Source organism: Scyliorhinus torazame, chromosome 1, assembly GCF_047496885.1.
Source record: "Scyliorhinus torazame isolate Kashiwa2021f chromosome 1, sScyTor2.1, whole genome shotgun sequence".
NCBI lineage: Eukaryota > Metazoa > Chordata > Chondrichthyes > Carcharhiniformes > Scyliorhinidae > Scyliorhinus > Scyliorhinus torazame.
Window position 1 is genome coordinate 86882108 of NC_092707.1, and position 24236 is coordinate 86906343.

Consider the following 24236-nt stretch of genomic DNA (forward strand, 5'->3'; position numbering starts at 1 on the left):
CAAAGTTATGCCTACAGTGCTTTATTTTGTTTGCTTTTTGATACAATGGAGTGGTTTGTTTGGAGGCAGTGAAGTGGCAGCCCCATTACTGTGGGTGTGGAGTCCTGTGTACGCCAGACCAGGTAAAGATTGCAGATTTCCTCCTCATGAAGAAGGTGAGTGAAACAGATGGTTATTTATGACAATCCAGTAGTTTCATGGCCACCATTACTGAGACCTGGGCCGGGATCCTCCGATCCTCCGTGTGCAATCGTGCTCGGTGCGGGAGCAGAGAATGCGCGTCCGACGGCGCTTCCGAGATTCTTCGGGGACCGGAGAATCGCTGCCAATCGCGCGCGGTCGACGCGGCGCCGGTCAAGTGCCATTGAAAGAGGCCCCCGCAGCGATTCTCCGCCGACAATTGGCCAAGTTCCCGCCGGCGTGGTTCACTCATGGTTCCACCCAGCGGGAGCTCGGAGTGGCGTCTGTGGACTCAGTCGGCGGCTGCCCGGGTGGGGTGGATCTGTCACTGGGAGGGGGGGGGGTGGGGGAGCCTCCAGGACGGTCAGGCACGCGATCGAGGACCACCGATCAGCAGAGGGCGCGATCTCGGGAAGGGGGTGAATGGGGGCTATATTGTCGGGGCTGGCCCGCGGTGTGGGTCCAGGAAAGTCCAGAGTGATTTGTGCCCGTTTTCTCGCGGGCCTGGGGCACAGCCCCATTAGCAGAGAATTCCGCCCCTGCTTTTTTAAATTCTAGGTTCATTAACAACTTAAATTCCCCACCTGCTGCGAAGGGGTTTAAACTTGCACCTGGATTGCTAGTCCAGTAACACCAACACTATGCCACCGTTTCTTTTGAATCTCCCAATGTCAAGGATTCGTAGAATCTCAGAATTGTTACGACGCAGAAGGAGATCATTCGGCTCATGTTGTCTATAACGGCTCTCCGAATGAGCAGCTCACCCAGTGCCATTCCCCTGCCTTCTGCCCATAACCCTGCATGCTTTTCGTTATCAGAGAACAGTCTGATTTCCTTTCGAAACCTCGATTGAAGCAGCTTCCGCCATGCTCCTCCCAGGCAGTGCAACCACGCACTGCATGCAAAGGCTCGTGTTGCCTTTCCTTCCTCCTTTTTCCAATTTCAGTAAACCTGTGCTCACTGATGCATTTGGGGGAAATGATGTGGGGAAAACATGGTCCTCTCTTCCATTGTTCCACTGTCGCTGCTTTCACCTTTCAACCTTTACTCCCCTCCCGGGGAAGGTGGCAAACAGCCAGAGACCCCTTCAACCAATTTCCCTCTTTCCTTCCTGGCCCTCCTACATCTGTTTACCCTTAAGGGACTGTTTGCTTTCAAAATTTGGCTCGTTTTTGCAGTATTTTAAATGCGTTTGCAGACCATAACAGAAAGAAAATAACTTATGTGACGACTATGCACTGTCAACTTAGGCTGTGTTCAAGTCGATAGACCTTAAACACATGACTCTGACCCAAGCGAGAAAATGCTCCCACTAAGCCTGAAGTGATGCTTTTACTTCATAATAAAATCTCTTGCCGTGGAGTGGTGCTCAAGCAAGAGATATTTTGCTCCATTTGTTTTTGCTTCATTTGTTTTGCTTCCTACACTGGAGGATGGCAAATTCTTGGTGCCAAATGGGGGGGGGGAGAATTTGAGCTTTTCATTTAGCTTGAACTACAGGTATTTTCACATGTGTTTATGCATTGGGTCTTTGCAGGTCAGGTCCTTTTTATATATCAGTGCTGTCAACAACGGGGGGGGGGGGGGGGGGGGTTAACCTGTGTGTTTGCTGTCAGCAGCCCTTCACTATAAAACCACCTTCACAGCTGCATTGTATGACTGCAGGAACTGTGCTTTCCTGTGGGGCTGTATCCATTAATTCTTCCTGGGTTGTTTTATTTTAAGAGACAGTGAGTTTCACTGTACTTGGTAGGAAAGTGAAGAGTGAGGTCAGTTCGCAGTAATGAGTCATTACTGAGGGTAATCAGAGTGAAAGGGATGAGTCCTTCTTCCGTGGGTAAATATTCTGCCTGGTGTGCAGACAAGGAAGGTTATACATTTCACTCCTGTTAGCTTGGATGGCAATGAGGTGAGTTTCTACCTCTGTGTCTGTTTAATCAGTAAAAGTTGTGGAAAACTTGGGGCAGAGTAGCTTTGGGGGGGGGGGGGGGGGGGGGCGGGGGGGCGGGCGGGGGGAGAAGGAGTGCCAGGTATTGTGGGGCAAACTCAGGAAGAATCCTTGAAAAAGGAGTATAAGGGCACAAGTAAAATCTTGGTAAACAATGGATGCTGACCAATGATGGCCACTTACATTCGGGGTGAGTGCTGGTAACGAGATGAATTTCAGCAAATCATAATGATCAGTGGCGTCTAGCTTGCTGTTTGGTGTGCGTGTGTTTGACTAGCGTGTGTGCGTTTGGTTGTCATTTGCCCTGCTTGTGAGTCTTAAGTGCATCGATTTGTGGTTGGTTGTGCTGATTCATATAAAAAGCTGCTATGGCTTAATCTGGCTCAGTGACATCTGTGACTATTTACAGCACACGTGAAGCACACATCATGTCATCCTCTCTGCTGGCAATAGACTGGAAACCAGGGAATGACGGGGGAAGGTGGGAGGAATGCTAGTTTCTTCAATTTGGTTTCTTTGGAACCACCCACATTCTGCACAGAATTTGAAATGTATATGATTACAAAATTATGTTTTGGCAGGAGTTCAGTTTATTTTACTTCACAGCTCAAGAGGGAGCCATAAGAATGGACTGTCAAAACCTAGTAAATTTGAGAAAAGCTGCCTAAGAATCTGAGTCCTTTCTAGCTGAGCATGGGGTAACTTTGACTTTGTAATTTCCATAGAATACGAATTCCTACAGTGCAGAAGGAGGCCATACGGCCCATTGATTCTGCACCGACCCTCTGAAAGAGCACCCTACCTGGGTCCACTTCCCCGTCCTATTTTCGTAATCCCATCTAACCTGCACATCTTTGGACACCAACGGGCAATTTTAGCATGGCCAATCCACCTAACCTGCACACCTTTGGACTGTGGGAGGAAATCGGAGGACTCTGAGAAACCCACGCCGACACGGGAAGAACGTGCAAACTCCACACAGACAGGAAATTGTGGCCTATTCAAGGGGCACCTCCGAGTTGGCAGATATAGGGCACTGAGCTCCCACATTGGGGCCATGGTAGGGAGAAAATTATCGTTTTTGGAGCAGGAAGATTGGTGAGGGTGAGTGCCGAGAAGAAGGGAGCTTGAATCATTTGGAGAATTCGTGGTCTAGTCACATCGCAGAGGATTGAATGAGAGATTAATGGTGCTTCCAACATCCTTAACCTTTATGGACATGCAGAGCTCAATATTGGTTACCATGGGAAGCAAGGTAAAATACACAGTGGCATTCCATTAATCATTCCATTCTCATCATCCTCCACTCTGCTTTGTTTCACTGTTTCCCACACTGTTAGGCTGTTCAAATAGACTGGCAGTGCAATAGATACAGTACAAAAGTTATGTCTTAAATTCTGTGACTCCAATGAGAGAAAAGAGCCAAAAAATAAGTACGGTGCCTCAGATGCTTATTGCAATGATCGTACATCATGAAAGAGAAGAAAGACTCATTTATATAGGACCTTTCACAAATCTCAAAATGTTGAAAGTGCTTTACAGCCGGTGAAGTACTTTTAAAGTATGGCCACCCTTGTAACAAACAACAGTCAATTCACACTCTGCAAGATCCCACAAACCGCGTTCAGATATGATTATTTTCTGATTTTTTTTGGGGGGTGATATGTATTGACTAGGATGATGTAGAACTAGTTTGTCCTTCAAAATAACACCTGGAATCCAGTAAATCCACTGGAGAAGGCTTTGCTTTAACATCTCATCTGAAAGACAACAGGCTGGATTCTCCCTCGGCGGATCCTCCGTTTCGCCGGCAGTGCACTCGTGGCTACGGATTTCCCATCAGCGTGGGGATGCCCAAAATGGGGAAACCCCATTGGCGGGGGATGGGACGGAGGATCCTGCTGCGGCGGGGGCATGCCGCCCCAGAAAACGGGTGCCGCGAGAGGGAGGATCCCGCCAACATCTCTTCCAGTGCAGCACTCTGGGGTGTTAGGCTAGATTATATTTGTTTTCTTTAATTTTTTAATTTTTATTAATTTGAGAGTACCAAATTATTTTTTCCAATTTAGGGTGGCTAATCCATCTAACCTGCATATCTTTGGGTTGTGGGGTGAGACCCACACAGACAAGGGGAGAATGTGTTAACTTCACAGACAGTGACCAGGGGCCGGGATCGATCCCGGGTCCTCCGTGTCGTAGGCAACAGTGCTAACCACTCTGCCGCCCCATCAGGCTAGATTATGTACTGAAGGCTCTTAAGTGGCACTTGAACCCATGACCTTCTGACTTGGAAGTGAGTGCGCTATGCTCAAGATTGGGACATTGTAATGCACTATGGCTCCCTAACTCTACTATACACCCATCTGGGTAAGGTCTAACTTGATGGTACATTTGTGGTATCATATAGACAGTGCAGAAGGAGGCCATTCGGCCCATTGAGTCTGCACCGGCTCTTGGAAAGAGCACCCTACCCAAGGTCAACAGCTCCACCCTATCCCCATACCCAGTAACCCCACCCAACACTAAGGGCAATTTTGGACACTTAAGGGCAAATTATCTTTGGACTGTGGGAGGAAACCGGAGCACCCGGAGGAAACCCACGCACACGCTGGGAGGATGTGCAGACTCCGCACAGACAGTGATCCAAGCCGGGAATCGAACCTAGGACCCCGGAGCTGTGAAGCAATTGTGCTATCCACAATGCTACCGTAGGTGTAGTGAATTAGAAGCCCCAGTTGTTTAACTAGCTTTGGTATTTTGGTGATCTGGAATTGGATGCAATGGTTGCTGAAAGAGTCGACCAATACTTCAGAGCACCAACATGGGATTGGTAAAATGTGTTCTGGTTCTAGTTTCCCCAGGTAACCATAGGAATGGATATAGGAAGAGAAATGGGCTGTTCATCCTCTGGACCCTGTTCTGCTATTCAATTAGATTATGGCTGTACCTCAACTCTATTTACCTGTCTCTACCAAACAGTAATCTATCAATCTGTTTTGGCTGTAATTTTAAGGTTTTGTTCCCTTGTTCTGGACTCTTCCACCAGAGGAAATAATTTCTCCCCACATACACTGTCAAATCCTTTAATCATCTTGAATACCTTAATTGGATCACCCCATTAATCTTCTATATTAAAGGGAATGCAAGTCTAGTCTATAAACCTCATCCTCAGAATTTAAACCCTTTAAGGGTGGCACGTGGCGCAGTGGTTAGCACTGGGACTACGGCGCTGAGGACCCGGGTTCAAATCCCTGTTTGAAGTCTTTATTTCCAGAGATTGTAACAGACAAACCGTTCTCGCGTGGTGGAACTAAATTAGATAAATAAGAGCTGGGGGGAGGGAGGGAGGGAGGGGGGGGGGGTGCATTGTCGCTGTTAAACTCCCCTGCATCTCTACAAGCCTGTCCACCATGGCGGAGACATCAGAAGGGAGGGTGGGACCAACCTGCCGAGAGTGGGATGCGCGACGAGTGATGGTCTAGATCTTGCTGGCAAAGAAAGGTCCCAGCGTCGTGTTGCTTATCCCACCGGTTAACCCAAGACATTGGGCAGTTGGACTTGCACACCTTGTGGAACCAGTTACAGAGCGAGACATCTTTGCCAGTTGCTGAAAGGGCTTTCTGACATCGATAGAAATCCAGGTGGTTCTGAAAACAGTTATGCATCTGGTTTGTGTTGGGGAAAGGCGTGTCAAACGGCGGCACCTTGTAATCCTGGATGGTGGCCATGTTAGAGTTGGGGGAGGGGCAGCACGGTGGCACAGTGGGTTCGCCCTGCAGCCTCATGGCGCCGAGGTCCCAGGTTCGATCCCGGCTCTGGCTCACTGTCCGTGTGGAGTTTGCACATTCTCCCCATGTTTGCGTGGGTTTCACCCCCACAACCCAAATATGTGCAGGCTAGGTGGATTGGCCACGCTAAATTGGCCCTTAATTGTAAAAAATGAATTGGGTACTCTAAAAAAAAATTTTTTTTTTTAAATGTTAAGAGTTGGTGGTGTCTCTGCTCCAGTTGCCCGCCCGCCGCCGCCGAATGACCTTTTTAAAAATGCTTTTATCAGAGTTACAAAGCCAAAGTGCAACGTGGACGGGGGCAAACCCCTAATCCATCTCCTTGCCTGCTCCAAAAACCAATTCAAATTGAATCCATTTCATGGTCCCCACAAGAGAGACATACCAGATACAGGCATTACATTTGATCCTGGCCCGGGTCACTGCCCGTGTGGAGTTTGCACCTGAAATGAAATGAAATGAAAATTTCTTATTGTCACAAGTAGGCTTCAAATGAAGTTACTGTGCAAAGCCCCTAGTCGCCACATTCCGGCCCCTGTTCAGGGAGGCTGGTACGGGAATTGAACCCGCGCTGCAGGCCTGCCTTGGTTTGCTTTCAAAGCCAGCGATTTAGCCCTGTGCTAAGCAGCTCCTTCTCCCCGTATCTGTGTGGATCTCACCCCCACAACCCAAAGATATGCAGGGTATGTAGATTGGCCATGCTAAATTGCCCCATAACTGGAAAAGAAAGAGAATTGGGTACTTTAAATTTATTTAAAAAGGGCAGCACGGTGGTGCAGTGGGTTAGCCCTGCTGCCTCATCGCGCCGAGGTCCCAGGTTCGATCCCGGCTCTGGCTCACTGTCCGTGTGGAGTTTGCACATTCTCCTCGTGTTTGCGTGGGTTTCACCCCCACGACCCAAAGATGTGCAGGGTAAGTGGATTGAACACGCTAAATTGCCCCTTAATTGGAAAATAATGAATTGGATACACTGAATTTAAAAAAACTAAAAAATAAAAATTTATTTAAAAAAAGAAATGTAATATTTAGGTGCACTTTGTCACACTTCAAGGGAAGGGCAATGGAAGATTAAAATAATTTAGCTGGTGTTCCTTCTTCTGATAGTTTCCCAATGACCACAGCTGGGCAGGTGCCCAACAATATCAGATTGAGGATCTGGTTAGGCTTTGCAGTGACATCCCTCATAGCCAAATGGCCGACAGCAGCAATTACCCAGGTTGATGAAGACAATTTTATGTGAGGTTAAAGTGGACTGTCTGTATTTACGGGTGATGCCAGGCATGGGAAGATGGAGGGGACGGGAGCAGAGCTGAGTCGCTGCTCGAAAACCAGAACTAAACGTTCATCTGTGTTTTGGGAACTTCAAAGAACGAGTTGTCAAAAGGTTGGCGCTGCCGACTGTGCAGCTGATTAGATTTGTAATAGAATAGTTGTATCAATTATTGAAATGATCATTGAATATTCATAATGCCATTCAGCTTGATATCAGCATACCGCTAAGCAGTGTGCTTAATGCACAGTGCACCAGGAAGTGCCTTAGATTCTATTTTTAGGCAGCGTACCTATGTCCTTTAGATACAGAACAGTGATTGATCCTAGTTGGAGCAGATTGTGTCTCCCCAGCTGTCTTGGTGTGCCTTGCAGGTTAGGTAGGGTAATCTGAGGATAAGGCATCTGTTTGTGTCAGGCTGCCATAAGTGGACTATTCTCCTTTCCTGTTTCTCCCTGTGTCCTGGCTCCCTCTCTGTGTTCACATGTGCTCTCATTTTTCCTCCTCCCTCGTGGCTTTCTGCACCCTTGTGCTCTTAGATGCAGTTATCCTTTTCTAGGATGGAGTTTATGCCGCTATAGCTGTTTTGGTTGCTAATGTAATGTGCAAAGGCCCTTAGGATGTCCTTCCCTCCTGGCTCGCAAGGAAGTTTCTGCTCCTCTGGTTTATGAATTCGTATCAGCTGGAGAAACAGATGGACTGCTGCTTGGACTCCAGTTGTTGGGAGGTATTTGTAGCCCTTGCGTGAGGACAGGGGTGATGCTGCTTGTGGTTGAATAGCCTGTTCCTACTCTCTTGTGTAGGAAGATGTGAAGAATGGCAATGCGGTGGGTTACAGAAAGGAGTTGTGAAAATTGAATAAAATTGCAATCGTTTTTGAAAATGAGGAAATAATAGGCAAGGAACCAGCCTTGAGTGTGATTAGTGCATGAATGCCCAGGCTCTTTGAGTGACTCATCAATGGCCCCTTTGTAACAGTGGGTCAAGGACTCTCCAACATTCATGTTTCTGTCAACAAAATATTAATTTATCTGAATAATATTTGTAATTGTTTTGGATGTCTCTTATCCACACGCACACAATGGAAGTGGCATAACCGAGTATAAAGAGCTGGGGACTATTCTGGGATTTGACACAATGAAATGGGGAGATAGCTATACTGAAAGAATTGGTTCAACTCCTGCTTGATGCTGATCAGCATTGACAACCCTGCAGGATGTGGGTATCGCTGCTGCCTACTCTTGGGGCATGCTCAGCACTGGAAGTTACTGCAAGACAGTATTATTTTGCTGGTGACAGGGAGCCTGCTGGGGGAAGCAGTGGTCTCTCCAATTGATACCTCCAATGCAGTAATGCTGTTTATGTTCTCTCCGCTTTGGGTCTCCTGACATTACTGTGCTGAGAGAGCACTCCAACTTGCTTCTGGAGCTTCACCAATGCTGCTCTGTTTCCCTGTGTTTGGAGCTACTTGAAGGTAGTGGTGTGTTCACCTGCTGGTTGGGTTATTTCTCCCTTGGCCCTGTGGTGGAGATCTGAATTCTACCTTGAAACCTACCCTTAAGGGGTAATGTGGGGATTGAAGTGTGCTGCATGGCTGGGTCCTGCTCCAGGGCAGGGAGTGGGGATTGGTGTGTGCTGCATGGATGGGGCCGGCTCCATGTTGGGGAGTGGGGATTGGAGTGTGCTGCATGGGTGGGTCCTGCTCCTTGGCAGTGAGTGGGTGGGTATTGGAGTGTGCTGCATGGCTGGGTCCTGCTCCAGGGCAGGGAGTGGGATTGCAGTGTGCTGCATGGGTGGGGCCTGCTCCATGTTGGGGAGTGGGGATTGGAGTGTGCTGCGTGGCTGGGTCCTGCTCCAGGGCAGGGAGTGGAGTGTGCTGCATGGGTGGGTCCTGCTCCAGGGCAGGGAGTGGGGATTGGAGTGTGCTGCATGGCTGGGTCCTGCTCCAGGGCAGGGAGTGGGTATTGGAGTGTGCTGCACGGGTGGGTCCTGCTCCAGGGCAGGGAGTGGGGATTGGAGTGTGCTGCACGGGCGGGTCATGCTCCAGGGCAGGGAGTGGGGATTGGAGTGTGCTGCATGGGCGGGTCATGCTCCAGCGCAGGGAGTGGGTATTGGAGTGTGCTGCATGGGTGGGGCCTGCTCCAGGGCAGGGAGTGGGGATTGGAGTGTGCTGCACGGGTGGGTCATGCTCCAGGGCAGGGAGTAGGTATTGGAGTGTGCTGCATGGGCGGGTCCTGCTCCAGGGTAGGGAGTGGGTATTGGAGTGTGCTGCATGGGCGGGTTATGCTCCAGCGCAGGGAGTGGGTATTGGAGTGTGCTGCATGGGTGGGTCCTGCTCCAGGGCAGGGAGTGGGGATTGGAGTGTGCTGCACGGGTGGGTCATGCTCCAGGGCAGGGAGTGGGGATTGGAGTGTGCTGCACGGGTGGGTCATGCTCCAGGGCAGGGAGTGGGGATTGGAGTGTGCTGCACGGGCGGGTCATGCTCCAGGGCAGGGAGCGGGTATTGGAGTGTGCTGCATGGGTGGGTCCTGCTCCTTGGCAGGGAGTGTGTGGGTATTGAAGTGTGCTGCACGGGCAGGTCCTGCTCTATGGAAGGGAGTGGGTATTGGAGTGTGCTGCATGGCTGGGTCCTGCTCCAGGGCACGGAGTGGGTATTGGAGTGTGCTGCATGGGTGGGTCCTGCTCCAGGGCAGGGAGTGGGTATTGGAGTGTGCTGCACGGGCGGGTCATGCTCCATGGCAGGGAGTGGGTATGATGGGGATTGGAGTGTGTAGCATGGGTGGGTCCTGCTCCAGGGCAGGGAGTGGGGATTGGAGTGTGCTGCATGGGCGGGTCCTGCTCCAGGGCAGGGAGTGGGGATTGGAGTGTGCTGCACGTGGGTCATGCTCCAGGGCAGGGAGTGGGGATTGGAGTGTGCTGTATGGGTGGGTCCTGCTCCATGGCAGGGAGTGGGGATTGGAGTGTGCTGCATGGGCGGGTCATGCTCCAGCGCAGGGAGTGGGTATTGGAGTGTGCTGCATGGGTGGGGCCTGCTCCAGGGCAGGGAGTGGGGATTGGAGTGTGCTGCACGGGTGGGTCATGCTCCAGGGCAGGGAGTAGGTATTGGAGTGTGCTGCATGGGCGGGTCCTGCTCCAGGGTAGGGAGTGGGTATTGGAGTGTGCTGCATGGGCGGGTTATGCTCCAGCGCAGGGAGTGGGTATTGGAGTGTGCTGCATGGGTGGGTCCTGCTCCAGGGCAGGGAGTGGGGATTGGAGTGTGCTGCACGGGTGGGTCATGCTCCAGGGCAGGGAGTGGGGATTGGAGTGTGCTGCACGGGTGGGTCATGCTCCAGGGCAGGGAGTGGGGATTGGAGTGTGCTGCACGGGCGGGTCATGCTCCAGGGCAGGGAGTGGGTATTGGAGTGTGCTGCATGGGTGGGTCCTGCTCCTTGGCAGGGAGTGGGTATTGGAGTGTGCTGCACGGGCGGGTCATGCTCCAGGGCAGGGAGTGGGTATTGAAGTGTGCTGCACGGGCAGGTCCTGCTCTATGGAAGGGAGTGGGTATTGGAGTGTGCTGCATGGCTGGGTCCTGCTCCAGGGCAGGGAGTGGGTATTGGAGTGTGCTGCATGGGTGGGTCCTGCTCCAGGGCAGGGAGTGGGTATTGGAGTGTGCTGCACGGGCGGGTCATGCTCCATGGCAGGGAGTGGGTATGATGGGGATTGGAGTGTGTAGCATGGGTGGGTCCTGCTCCAGGGCAGGGAGTGGGGATTGGAGTGTGCTGCATGGGCGGGTCCTGCTCCAGGGTAGGGAGTGGGGATTGGAGTGTGCTGCATGGGTGGGTCCTGCTCCAGGGCAGGGAGTGGGGATTGGAGTGTGCTGCATGGGCGGGTCCTGCTCCAGGGTAGGGAGTGGGTATTGGAGTGTGCTACATGGGCGGGTCATGCTCCAGCGCAGGGAGTGGGTATTGGAGTGTGCTGCATGGGTGGGTCCTGCTCCAGGGCAGGGAGTGGGGATTGGAGTGTGCTGCACGGGCGGGTCATGCTCCAGGGCAGGGAGTGGGTATTGGAGTGTGCTGCACGGGCGGGTCATGCTCCAGGGCAGGGAGTGGGTATTGGAGTGTGCTGCATGGATGGGTCCTGCTCCTTGGCAGGGAGTGTGTGGGTATTGAAGTGTGCTGCACGGGCAGGTCCTGCTCCATGGAAGGGAGTGGATATGATGGGGATTGGAGTGTGTAGCATGGGTGGGTCCTGCTCCAGGGCAGGGAGTGGGGATTGGAGTGTGTAGCACTCTTGCCCGTTGGGCTGGAAAGACCAGGATAATCCCAAATTTAATTTCTGGTTAAGGTGCTGTTTTCAGCAAGGGAGAGAGGATGCTGCAATGCTTGATTCAAAGAATCACCCTTTGTTTCTGGCCTTGGATCACAAGCTAGTTATCCCCCGCCCCCAACATTTTCTTTTCTTGCCCTACCTGCAGTGAAGGCAGCCAATCATACTGGGATCCAATTCCACAATTGCTGGTGGCCCTCTGGTGTTCAGGCTTTTGTTCTTTATTGGTGAGGCTGCAGGGCCTTCTGATACAGGCTGACACAACACAATAAATCGTGACACTTAGTGATCTGAATTGCTCGGACCATCTGGAATTAGTGCTAAAAAATTTAAAAAAAAAAAAAAAAAATTGAACAGGTTCATATTTCATGATGTAATGCATTGGTTTAACACTGTTCGGAAGTCCACATAGGACTTGTGTGGCCAGTCGATAGAGGAGGGAGGCGGTTTTTGTTTTATCAGTCCTGAGTTGCCTTTGAACCCTGTCATTTCACTGGTTAAGAAATCACATGGTAACCCTGTATGCCCATTGTACCACTAAAACCATATTCAAAAAGACAGCAAGAAAGTAAACTAGAGTCTGACTGGTTGTAACAAAATGTGTTTCTGAAAGAGTAATGCAACTTTTGAAAAGAAGTGTGTGCCAGATATGATCAGAGAGAGAGGTACACCACAAATGGAATATAAACTGCCTCTCAAATGCTTCAGTGTCTAATGCACCTTGCTGCCGATGATTGCTTTTGGTCTTTCAGTACATGAGGAAGAATGTGACAAGTCTGTGTGAGCTACGATAGTGTTATGGAACTGCTTCTGGGTTCCCCACCCTGTGGTTGGGAATGATCGGCTGACTGTTAGTTCACTGTTATATCACTGTTATATCTCTATATTTTGAGCCTGGTATTATTTCATGTGGCACAGGGCTCTCGACTTTATCACAAAGTGTTGATTCACAAAAAGAGAAGTGCCAATGAAATGTCAACTAAATGGAATGGGTTAGTGGCAAGCATTTTGGTTTTCTTATATATAATATATCTATCTATACCTCTATCTATCTATATATATTGTATCTATAAAGAAAAACAGAATTGAAGAATGCGATCCCCAAAGGCCTGGTTTTAAAATTGAATAGAAATGGAATGTGACTTATTCAGCGACTGTAAATACGGAAAGAATAGCAGCCCTGTGTATATCAGAGGCAAAGGTACACTTTTTTTCCCCTGCAGAAAAGCAGATGAAATCATGATTTCCAAACCCTTGCTTAAAATCTTTGACAATAAAATTTATCCACTGACACTATGTTGGTGGTTCTGTGCTCAGAAAAGTAGCTTTGAATCAAATCAGTTGTTGGGATGATCGAAGCACTCTATTTAAGCTAATGATTATAAATACAAAATTGTTATGGACCTAATGATTTAAAAAGCAAAATTAGGATTGTAACCCATTTTACCGTGTCCTCCTCCAGTCAGTCAGGTGAGGTCTGTTTGCTTACATCACAAAGGCTTGTAATGTACACTTGCTAGCCTGATTCCATCAGGCTCCTTGGTAACTGGTGAGTCACTAAGAACTTGAAACTTAAAGCAAAGCATGAATAGCTTTTTTCTTTTTTTCAAAAAAATAGATATTTTAAGCCAAGCTACATTTTTAAGAAGGGAATTACCATTTAACCCAATCCCTTGAGTGCAGGCAACCTGCGTCTGGAGACCCAAAATGGCAACTGTGCATTTGCCAGCAAATTTGGAAGGGTTTTTTTTACAACTGTAGTGTATTTGTGTGCAAAGAGAATGCAGTGAGAAAAATAAGTGGCTTGTTTATCTTTTCCTTTCACGAAGTATTCTCCAGTTCCACACATTAAAGACAAAATATGTATTTTATACAGTGGGATTTCCTCTCTCATCTCAAGAAATAGTTTGAGTGCAGTAATTATTATATTAGAGGTAAATTGGCACTTGACAACTGCAAGCATTAATAAAATCAATGATGAGTTAGCCTATTTTTTGTTTGAATATTGCCGGCCAAGATGCCTTTTGAATAGCCATGGGAATTTTCACGCCCACCTGAGAGGGCAGAAGGGGCAGTCTGTTTCATCCAAATGACAGCACTCCCTTTCTCCATATTGCACAGCAGTGTCAGTCTGGACTCCGTGCTCGGGTCTCTGGAGTGGAGCTTAAACCCACAATTTTATGATTCAGAAAGAGGAGGTTGCTGCCACCCATCTGAGGATGACGTCTTGTTTTTTCCGGTGATGGACAATGTTCGCACGGCTGCATTTATTGTGACCCCCTAGTTGCCGTCAGGTGGTCCTGGTTGTTGTTGGTGCTCCCATGACGGTGTTTGGTAGGGAATTCGGAGTTGAGATAAGGCCTGATATGAAATATGTCCAAGTCAGAACGGTGTGGCAGTTGGAGGTGATCACACACCTGTGACGTTACTGTTCTTGTGCTTTTGTGGCAAATGTTGCAGGGGAGGGAAATGTAATCGAAGGGTGCAAACCAATGGCCATGAGGGTCAGAAAAGCAACTCTGCGCAGAGTGGCTGATTAAAAAGGCAGGCAATCCCACCCTTGGGATCTACCCGGCTCTCAACGCCTCGAGAGACCCAACGTGATCTTGTGAGGCGTTGCGATGTAAATCGGGATCACTTTTTGGCAAATCTGCGTATTAGAGTGAGACAGCTAGCCTCACTGTAATGTGAAGATTCCTGAGGTACCTGAGGCTTTGGGATTCATTCCCTTTGCTTCAAGAGACCTCGGGCGAGTGCCGTTTAGCACAGGTCCCCACAAACAGCGTTGTGGAGGTCGGGAATCGCTTCGGGGGCCTTGAGGTCGGGGTGCCATTTAGAAATTGTGTCCCGATCTCTCGCTAAACTGGGCAGTACCGGCGAGCAGAGCTCCCCACTGTACAAAACAGAATGTGTGCCTCTCTCACCTACCTATGACGTTCAGAATTTGTGTTTTAAAAAAATCCCAGTCGCGCTAACTTAAAATCATGTTATTTAATAACTAATTTAGCGGCATGACTCTCCATTCCTAGATCTATTGCTCATCAACCCCTTTTCACTTGTATGGGTATAAGCTCTCAATGATTTGAAAGACGTAATGTATTTCTGCTCACCCAGTAACATTACTGTGGAATGTGGGAAAAGAGCAGGGGAATTTGTTCAAACCGATAACTCCTTCTTAAAAAGCAGAATGAGCCAAATGGCAGCCTTCTGACCTGTATCGTTCTACGATCCTACTGCACTTCAGCCCAGATTTTGTGTCCTGCTCATACTGTCCTAGTTGAAGGACGTAGTGTGTTCGATGAATATGATATAGATATAGGCAGTCAGTGTTTTGGGGCACTCGTGTTTGTGGCAGAAACTGATTATGATTTGGGCTGCACTCTTCCTCAGTGATGCTCCAAGGTCCCTATATCCTCTTGCTGTAACCGCTTGAATGCTCTGCACACTAAGGGAAGGGAGATTCTCTTGTACCCTGAATTAGACCCACAGAACACCGCTAACTTTAGTCACTTACAGTGGCGGCTGCCAAAATAGAAAGTAAAAGCCCAGGTAGGGGGGAAATTGTTGCTGTGAGCCTTGGTGTTAGCTGGGGTTCAGAGGGTATGTTTTCTCAGTGAAATAGGTCTGGGGGGTTTGGGACTGAGATATGGGGATGAGGGGGAAGAGGAGGTTGTCTGTGGGATAGCAAAATGGCTGAAAAGACTTTGTGAACTGCCAGGTCTCAAAAGATCCTTGGAAAATAAATCTTGTGCCTTCAATGCTTGTATTCCTGTTTAGCTTTTCGTGAGCTGAATGATATTTCTCCCCTTTGATACAAGTAAAAGAATGTTGAATTCCATGCAGCTTAATTTACAGGCCTGTGTCGCACTGCACTTTTAAGTGTAATTGCTCCTTTTCATTGTCATATTTTGGGGTGAGCTGTTAGCTGCTTTGTTCTTGGAGTAGGAAGGGGATTTTTGGCCGTCTGGTTTATCTTGCTTCCAGTTTTGAAGGCTTTTATTTCACTCTTGAAAGATGACTGTTACCTTCTGGTTGACTCCTTTTTTCGGCTGTATCTGCCTGCATCCTCCTATGAATCTTCCTTCATGCTTATGGCCTGAAAGTGAAGGATGTCTCTCTATCAGCAGACTATACAGAGACCACAGGCACCAACCCTCTTCTACCCGTCTGCCACATGCACTTCCCAGGCATCTCTCAACACACCATAGACTTATTAGCATGAAACTTTGAAACCTGGGAGTGAAATCTAGTTTGTGGCTGTATCCTTTTTGTACCAAGTTCCTGCTCTTCAGTTCTAGAATTCATCGTCTCACTGCAATCTAATCTTGGAATCTCACAACAAGCTACAGGACTTTACATGATACTGGTATCATTTGCTGTTGAGTGGATGAAGGGAAAGTAAACCTAGTTTTCTTTATTCACTAATTTTCACCTGAAGGTGCTGATGCCTTACAGGTAGTTCCTGATACTTCAGGTAAGTGCCTGCATCTTTGCCAAGATGGGTATTGCTGCTAGGATATTTTGCCCAGCTGAGGTTCTTGGATTGGGAACCATTGGGTGGTTATTGGGGAAATGGAGAGAGGGATGGATGGTCATCACGGCAGCGTCTGAACCTGTCCTCACCTGGTGCCCTTGAGAAGATACTTTCTTGCTGGAGTTGCTGGATTGCGATGGATTCCTGATTGAATTTTCCCTTCCCAAGGATGTAGATGCCATTTGTCACCATCCTGAACCCCACTTGCTTAGAGACCAACAGTAGCTACATATGGTGCCTTAACAGGAATTTTTGCTTCACCAAGGAGCAATGGACACTGTGCAGTGATGGAAGTGTTAGGGACTCAGTGGACCCGCTGAAAGTTTCCTCCGTTCGTTTCTTATGTTTGACAAGCCAGAAGGATATGTAGCTATCTATGAAGGAAGGTTTTGGTTGAAAGTCTGAGGACTGTGCTGAATGGCTGACTACTGTGCCATTAGAATGGAGAGGGGGATTCACCGGGGCTCAGAGTTGAAAGTAATGTCTAGTGGAATTTGTAAAAGCAAGAGTTGAGTGTGAGTGCTGTGAGTCTTTTGTAAGGAGGGTAAATGTTATAATTTCAGTGTGTTTGGTGGCAGGGAGTGAACTGGGTCTGGGAGTGCGAGTTGGCGAAGATAGAGGCCAAAAGTTTGGATGAGTTGGAGTTTACACTGTGGAATTTGGGGGTTGAAGCTGAGGGTAGCATTGGACTGGCTGAGTCTTGAAGTATGAAGGAAAATTGAAATAATTGTTTCGGGGCACGAGCTGAGCTGGTGCAGGCATGTAACTAAGTGAACTTCGTAACGTGTCTTATTGGACAATTGTGAATAGGATCAGATGCTATCCACAGTCATGCTGTCCTGACTATTGAGCTTGATGCATATATGATGAATCAAGGGTCCTCCGTATCTGCATCAAGCAAGGAGTGGATTGGAGCAGGACAGAGGGGAAATCATTGGTGTGAAATAGCAAGAAAGTAACTTCTGTGAACATTATCAATCCTTCCCTGAGGAAGGCAGGGGATGATTTCTCTTGGTTCATTTGATCTTTGTCCCCAAGCCACTCAAAGAACGCTAATTTTTTGCTGCTCAGCAATTGGCTTAATACCAGAACTGAGGTGTAAAGGTTGGTACAAAGCTGATGAAACTAGTAGCTTTATCACGCGCCAAGGTCAGCGAGCCCTTTGAATTTTTTACTCCTATCTTAGTTGCCATTTATGGCCTATCCCCTGGATCCTTCAGGACATCCTCAATTTGTAGACAATAGTGAGTTTTTGCATCCCCAACTCGCATATCACTGCCAGATAATTAGTTTGAAGGTCTTTGCTGCTGTTTTGCAGGCAAATTCATTAGTCAATTTTCATGCACTTGAGTTCCCAGGAACAGCAAGCAAGATGAATGATGGTTAATTTGTTTCTGGTGGGGGTCAGTGTGGGAAAAAATGTAGGTCAAGACTTGAGGACAGCTCCCCTGATGTACAGAAATTGCAGTGGGATTGTTTAACCCCCATCTTCCTGTTCAGGTGTCCTATCTCCTTAATCTCTGGTGATTATGAGGTGGGTGGTTAAGTCCTGTTTAAATATTCCCGTAATCAAAATTACTGAGCAACACTGTTGACTCTACATCTGTGTTTATACTATAGCCCTGGGAATGTCAGCAGTTCCTCCTGCAGTGATGCAACATTAACATCTATGTAGTAAGGAGAGAGAAATTTACATTTATGTAGAGCCATTCATGACCTCAGCATATTTCAAAAGTATTTTGCAACCAAGAAATCACTTGTAAGGCAGGAATCATGGCAGTGTGGCTGCGCACAGCAAGATCCCACATGCAGCCATGTGATAATGACAGATTAGGGGGGCACGATGGCACAGTGGTTAGGATTGCTGCATCACAGCACCGGGGACCTGGGTTCTAGTCCTGCCTTGGGTATCTGTGCGAAGTTTGCACTTTCTCCCCGTGTTTGTGTGGGTTCCCCCTGAGGTTTCCTCCCACAGTCCAAAGATGTGCAGGTTAGGTGGATTGGCCATGATCAATGGGCGGGGAGTGGGCTCCATTAGAGTGCTCTTTCAGAGGTTCAGTGCAGACTCGAGGGGCTGAATGGCCAGCTTCTGCACTGTAGGGATTCTATGGATAATGATAGATGTCAGTTGAGGGGTAAATATTGGCTTGGACAAAGCTCTTTTACTTTTCTTGAAAATCATGTGTTGTGGTTTTTACATTCAGCTGAGAGGGTAGACAGCTTGTTGCCATATCTTGGGGAACACCTGGATAATGGCAACTTGGGCCAGATATGGGAGTGCCTGATGTATGTCGTCCCATCTGAGAGGTCAATGTGTTTCCCTCACAGACCCACTAGATCTACATAAGCAGTGGCCTTTTACTGTTGAGACTGAACACTATCACAGGACGTGTCATTAACAAACACCGTGTGCAGTCCCAGAATAGCAAGCACTATCCTTTCTTTGACAGCATGCTCCTGCTGCATGTTCATCTGGGCCTGAAAGGGGAATTAAATTGGTTCCCATTGCACCACAGGGCAGTCTGTATTTTAAAAGAAACTTCCTATCTTCTATTTGTGTTCTTTCCTTCTCAGAGTCATGCTCCCTTGCATCAAGAACATCACCCTGTGTAGAAACACGTACAACAAGAGTTTGAATTTTTCAGCTCAAAGTCTGAGCTTGTGTTTGTTTTTCCTTCTGCATTTTGTGATGCACACCTTGCGATAGACAGGGCTGCCTTGTGATATAGTTGAAAGCAGTGGCTACTGTTTGATTATCTGGATGAAAATGGGAATCCAAAACAGGCTGCTTCTGCAGTGAACAGAAGTGTTTGCGCCTGTTCTTCTCTGACCCTGGGGCTGTGGGGTGTCTGTTTCGAACAGGAAATCCTCTCTGGGCACTACGTCCAGATTTCACTGGGCACAGACCCGGTAGCTATTCTTTTTTTAAAATATTTTTATTCTTTTTTTTTCCACATTTTCATCCAAATTTACACCCACCAACAAACAATCAACGGTAACAAATGCAATGTCAGTCAATCCCCTGGCCGACAATTCCTCCCTCCTGCCAACCCCCAAACAACCCTCAACATTTTAAACACAAACCTCAAAGAAAAGGACTCAGGAATCCATACATAGTCACCAACAACGTACACAGCCCAATGTTTGATGTCATCCAATTCTTGAAAGTGTATAATAAAGCTCATGAATTATAGGACCCTTCCATCCTTCCCCTCAACTCAAACTTCACCTTCTCAAGTGTTTAAAAACTCCAACAGATCCCCCTCTGCCATTCCAGGGCACAGGGTGGAGAAACTGACCTTCACCCCAACAGTATCCGCCTTCGAGCGATCAACGAGGCGAAGGCTAAAACATCTGCCTCTGCACCCACTTCCGATCCGATACCCCGAATATGGCCTCCAAAAGACCCAGCTCAAGCCTCATGTACCACCTTCGAAATTACCCTGAAACCTCCCTCCAATACCCCTCCAGATTTGGATAGGACCAAAACATATGCAAAGTTCACAAACATCCTCGACCCACTCAAAGAATCGGCTCATCCTCGTCTCTGTGAGGCGCGCCCTATACACCACCTTCAGCTGTATCAGCCCTAACCTTGCACACAAAGTTGAGGCTTTTACCCTCCGGAGTTACCTCACACCACAACCCCTCCTCCATGCTCTCTCCCAGCTCTTCCTCCCACTTTGCCTTAATCCCCTCCAGTGGTGCCTTCTCTTCTACCAGAATCGCCCCATAAATTGCCGGTCCCCTTCTCCATTCCCCCTTCCATCACCCGGTAGCTATTCTTACAAAAATAAATTATATCTCTGTCAGTTTTCTCTGTCGTCGTCTCCTGGTGATACAGGGATGGAAATCGGGCCTTGCCAAACCTGTCTCTGAGACCAATGCCTTGCTGTCCAAGGAAGCATGAAAGAATCCAGGCCCAAAGTTGGGCCACTTGGTTTATCAAGTATCCTTGGAGGGCACCTTGGATAGGCAAATGAGGATTTAATCCCTGTTTTCGGATCCTTCTGGCAAATTGGGTTGTGTGGAATAGAAACAGCTCTGGGCCTATACTGCTGCTAATTCTAAAAAAATTGCTTTTCCTTTTGAATGACGAAAAAAAGGAAAACATTTGCAGATATGAAGTGCTTTTCATGACCTCCGGCCGATCCAAAGTGCTTGACAGCAAATCATGTATTTTTGTCCCTGATGTACTTTTTTTCCTCTTAAATTTAGAGTGCCCAATTGGTTTTTTTCCCCAATTAAGGGGCAATTTAGCGTGGCCAATCCACCTACCCTGTACACCTTTGGGTTGTGGGAGTGAGACCCACGCAGACACTGGGAGAATGTGCAAACTCCACACGGACAGTGACCCAGGGCTGGGATTTGAACCTGGGACCTCAACGCCGTGGGGCAGCAGTGCTAACCACATCACCATTGTGATGCCCTATAGTCCCTAATGTACATAGAAAAAATGACAGCTAAATTGCATCTAGCAAAATCTCAAAGTAATGATCAGAGTATTTGTTTTTATATGTTAAGGAATATTATTGGCCACCAGGGAGAACCACTGAACCCTCCTTCAAATTAGTGCATTGGGATATTTAAGTTCACCTGAGTGGACAGTCAGGACTTAGTTTAATGTCTCAATCAAAAGACAGCACTGCAATGAAGTGTGTGCCCAGAGTTTGTGTTGTGCAGTGGGACTCGAACCCACACTCGTCTGATTTAAGAGGAGACAATGCTGCTACTGAGGCATGATGCAACAAAATTCATGTGGAGTCAGATGGGGCTGAAATACTTCACCCATTCCCCAGCCACCACAATATACTGCCTCCACCACCCTCCCTGCCCCGGGGACTTGCCCTCAAGCTGTTATCGATGAGGCATGCGGTCTGAAAATAATTTATTTAAGATAATGAGGCCTGAGGCCCACTGACTGTGCAGTGCCTGCTGTAAGCTGGAAAATGGATCTAACTCATTCACTCTTTGTTGAGATGAAACATGAGTGGGTGGCAGCTCTCCAACAATACTTGGCCTGAGGTCCGGTTATCCGTGTGTAGGCTTTTATCTGAGAATGTCGTCGGGCTTTTTGGTGGGAGACAAAGCTTCTACACCCAAGTTTTAACTACAGCAGGAGTCGCCAGACCGGGGGAGGGGAGGGAGGAGAAGAAGAGAGAAAGGCTATCTGACCAATTTCCCCCTTCCTTAACCCTGAGGTGCTGAGAACAAGTGTGCACGGAGATCAGCCGACTCTGGATGGACTTGGGATCGAACCTGTGAACTTCCTGTGCCTCATTAGTTTCTGTAAAGCTGCTGTTCAGCTCCAGTGCCAAGGACAAGCCCCAGTGCAGAGTGTGGCATCGCAAAGCAAATGAGGAGCAATGGGTATTGGAGCCGCAGAGAACCTCCCTCTGGGGGAGGTGTTTGATTGCGGAGGAGGAGCTAGCCTTGGCACATTGTAATGTTGTTTTCCAGGCAGGCAGTCTAGCGAGAGCGCTCATTGCACTCGGTGCTGTGGTCTCCATTCTCGAGAAACACATCACCCAACACCACCCACAGTCCCCCTTCCCCCTCCTTGGAATTTGGGAGCCATCTGTTTTTAGGGTGTTTAATTCAGAATGTGGGTAAGCAATAAATCATAGTTGAACTGTTAACATGCGTGCCCACCCCCTCCCCCGCGGCCCTGCCCCATGGAGGGGGAAGAGGCTGTGATGCTTTGTGAATGCACGAGGTTGGTCTCTGGACATCACTCTCCTGAAATCTGAAGTAAAATGGAGCAAAATGTGCAAAAGCCTTTGGTGTGGCCGTGTGTTAGAAAGAGGGCTCAGCACTTGCCCTCCTAAAGGATAAATTTCCATTTAAATAGCTTTTCAGTGAAAAGTGTCTACTACTGATTCATCTCTGCACAGCAAGAGAACAGTTTTCATGTGCTAATTGATGATTGTGTTAATTTTTGATGCATTCTCTGGTATCATGCTGCTTTGTATTTTATTTATTTTAAATTGAAAGGAAATGTGCCAGAGTTCGGTTCCCCAATCCTAGTTTCTCTTGTGTAATAACTGATGAAAGGTTACAGAAAACGTTGGGGGAAGGGAGAGGCCATAGTGGGACTCACCTGTGTTTTTCCACTGTGGAGTCGCAGAGGGATCTGTGCAGCTGGACTGCTGCTGCCGTAATTGTTTCAAAAAGAAAATCTTCTCAACTGGTCTCTGCCATAAGTGGGGTTCCTTCGTTGGGGAGTGTCGGTACTGATTAACCTTGAGTACTGTGCACAACTGGCCAACCTTGATGTGTTATACAGCTATTTTGCCAGTGGGGTCCTCACTGCCAAGGACCTCACCCAGCGCCCACACGAGCACGCTCCAGGAATGATCACTGATGACAGGAACCTGTGCTGATTTTTGTTCTCCTGTTTCCCCATCACTGTTGTGGGACCATTGAGGCACTGTAGGGTTTTCTGACATGTATTGTTCAGTTAGTAGGGGTGGGGGTACAATATATTGTGGGGATGGGAGGGGATGTAATAAGTTGTGTATGACCCTCCCTCTTGAGCGGTCATTTGTGCTGAGATTTTTTTAATTGAGGCCTCATTCGCCCCTTCAGGTGCCACAAAAGGCCAATATTTATCCCTAAACCAGCATCGCCACTAAAATAGACGATCTCATTGCTGTTTGTACGACCTTGCTGTGTGCAAATTGGCTGTCGAGGTTCTCACATTATAACAGTGACCACATTTCAAAGCTACTTAATTGGCTGCAATATAAAGATACATATGCAAATTCTTTCTCTCCTTGCTGGCTATGCCAGCATGGCTGCTGGCAAGAGAACTGTGTGTTTGCGGTCTTGTAACATTAGTGTGTCTTTTCTGTGTTGGGTGCTTTGGGCTGATTTCAAGCATTTTCAAGACTGGTAGGAGAGAAGCATGGTTACTTTAACCCGAATCCATTTACTTTCCAATAGATGGTGACCAGAACAAAGAAGATCTTTGTGGGCGGATTATCTGTAAATACCACAGTGGAGGATGTCAAGCAGTATTTCGACCAGTTTGGAAAGGTGAGTGAAACGTGAGCCTTGCTGCGTCTTGCATTCATTATTTGCTGTTCACGTCCGTCCTCGAATCTGGGTCATGCCGTTTTCTCTTGCTGCAGATTTTTCCAGGTTAAGCATGAAGTTTCTGTGCAGTGGGCCCCCCTCCTCCCCACCCCCAGAATAAGGTGAGAAGAAAGGGTCTTGGTGCTTGTCGTTTTAGTGTTGTGTATTGAGCAGCTGCATTCAGAGCCGCTGCTGCCGCCACTTCCCCCTCCCCCTACACCCACCTAGCCCCCCCCCCCCAACCGCCCAACCTTCCCTGTTGGTGCCACGGTCACCATGGTGACAGGACGAGAGGAGCAGTCACAGGCAGGTTCTTTTGTTCGGGGCTCAATTCAGCGCTGGCACGCAAGCCGGTCAGAAGTGACAGGAGAATAGGCAAACTCTCCTGCGCTCTCTCCAGGGGAATGCGAAAGCAATGGGCACGAGTAGAATTGCTGCCACTCAGACTTAACCTTCATATGTCTGAGATGACTGTCCACCTCTCAGCTGCCATCCAGTCCCGATTGGTCAGCTACCCTACGGTTTACTAATCTCCTCGGTTTCCATGACGCCTCGGACAGCTTTAGGATACAAATTAGGAGCTGTGAACACTTGCCTGTCGGCCAATGGGAACGTGGGTATCATGAGATTTAACAATGAATTGCTGGGCTCTTTTGTGTCGCTCCGAGAACTAACAAAAGAAATTGTAAATCCTTTTGTCAGATTAAAGTCTCAGGGCTCCCTTTCTTCCGAGACCCTGCTGTAGAGCTGGACTGACATTTATTCGAGGGAGGTTTATAAAAAGAAACTTAATGCTCAAGTCAATTGCACTGGGCCAATAAATGGAACACATACCACTTGAAAATCCAATTTCTTCTGTTGAATAATGTTGTATCTAAATTTGTGTTTGGCTGAACCCTTCTCATTTCCCCAATCTTTATAGCCCAAGTTTAGTCAGCTATCCCTCTCAGCTCTGTAACCACCTCTCAAGTGCAAATAAAGGTGCCTTCGAACAGACTGGAAGGAAAAGCTGCAACCGAGGGTGGTACAGAGAACAAAGTGCGAGGTAATGTTTAGAGCACGTGCAGATGGGAGCACATGGCTGGAGGAGCTTGTCTAGGTTGAGTGCAGCAAAAATTATTTGAAATTAGGGTT

General features: G+C 48.0%; 1 protein-coding gene across 1 annotated transcript in view; it reads left to right on the top strand.

The window, feature by feature from the left end:
• LOC140409255 (RNA-binding protein Musashi homolog 1-like) overlaps positions 1 to 24236 on the top strand; it is a 210144-nt gene that overhangs the window by 40925 nt on the left and 144983 nt on the right. The window contains exon 6 of the mRNA XM_072497598.1: positions 22971 to 23063. Coding sequence (XP_072353699.1) covers positions 22971 to 23063 — 93 coding nt within the window. The remainder of the gene's footprint in view (positions 1 to 22970; positions 23064 to 24236) is intronic.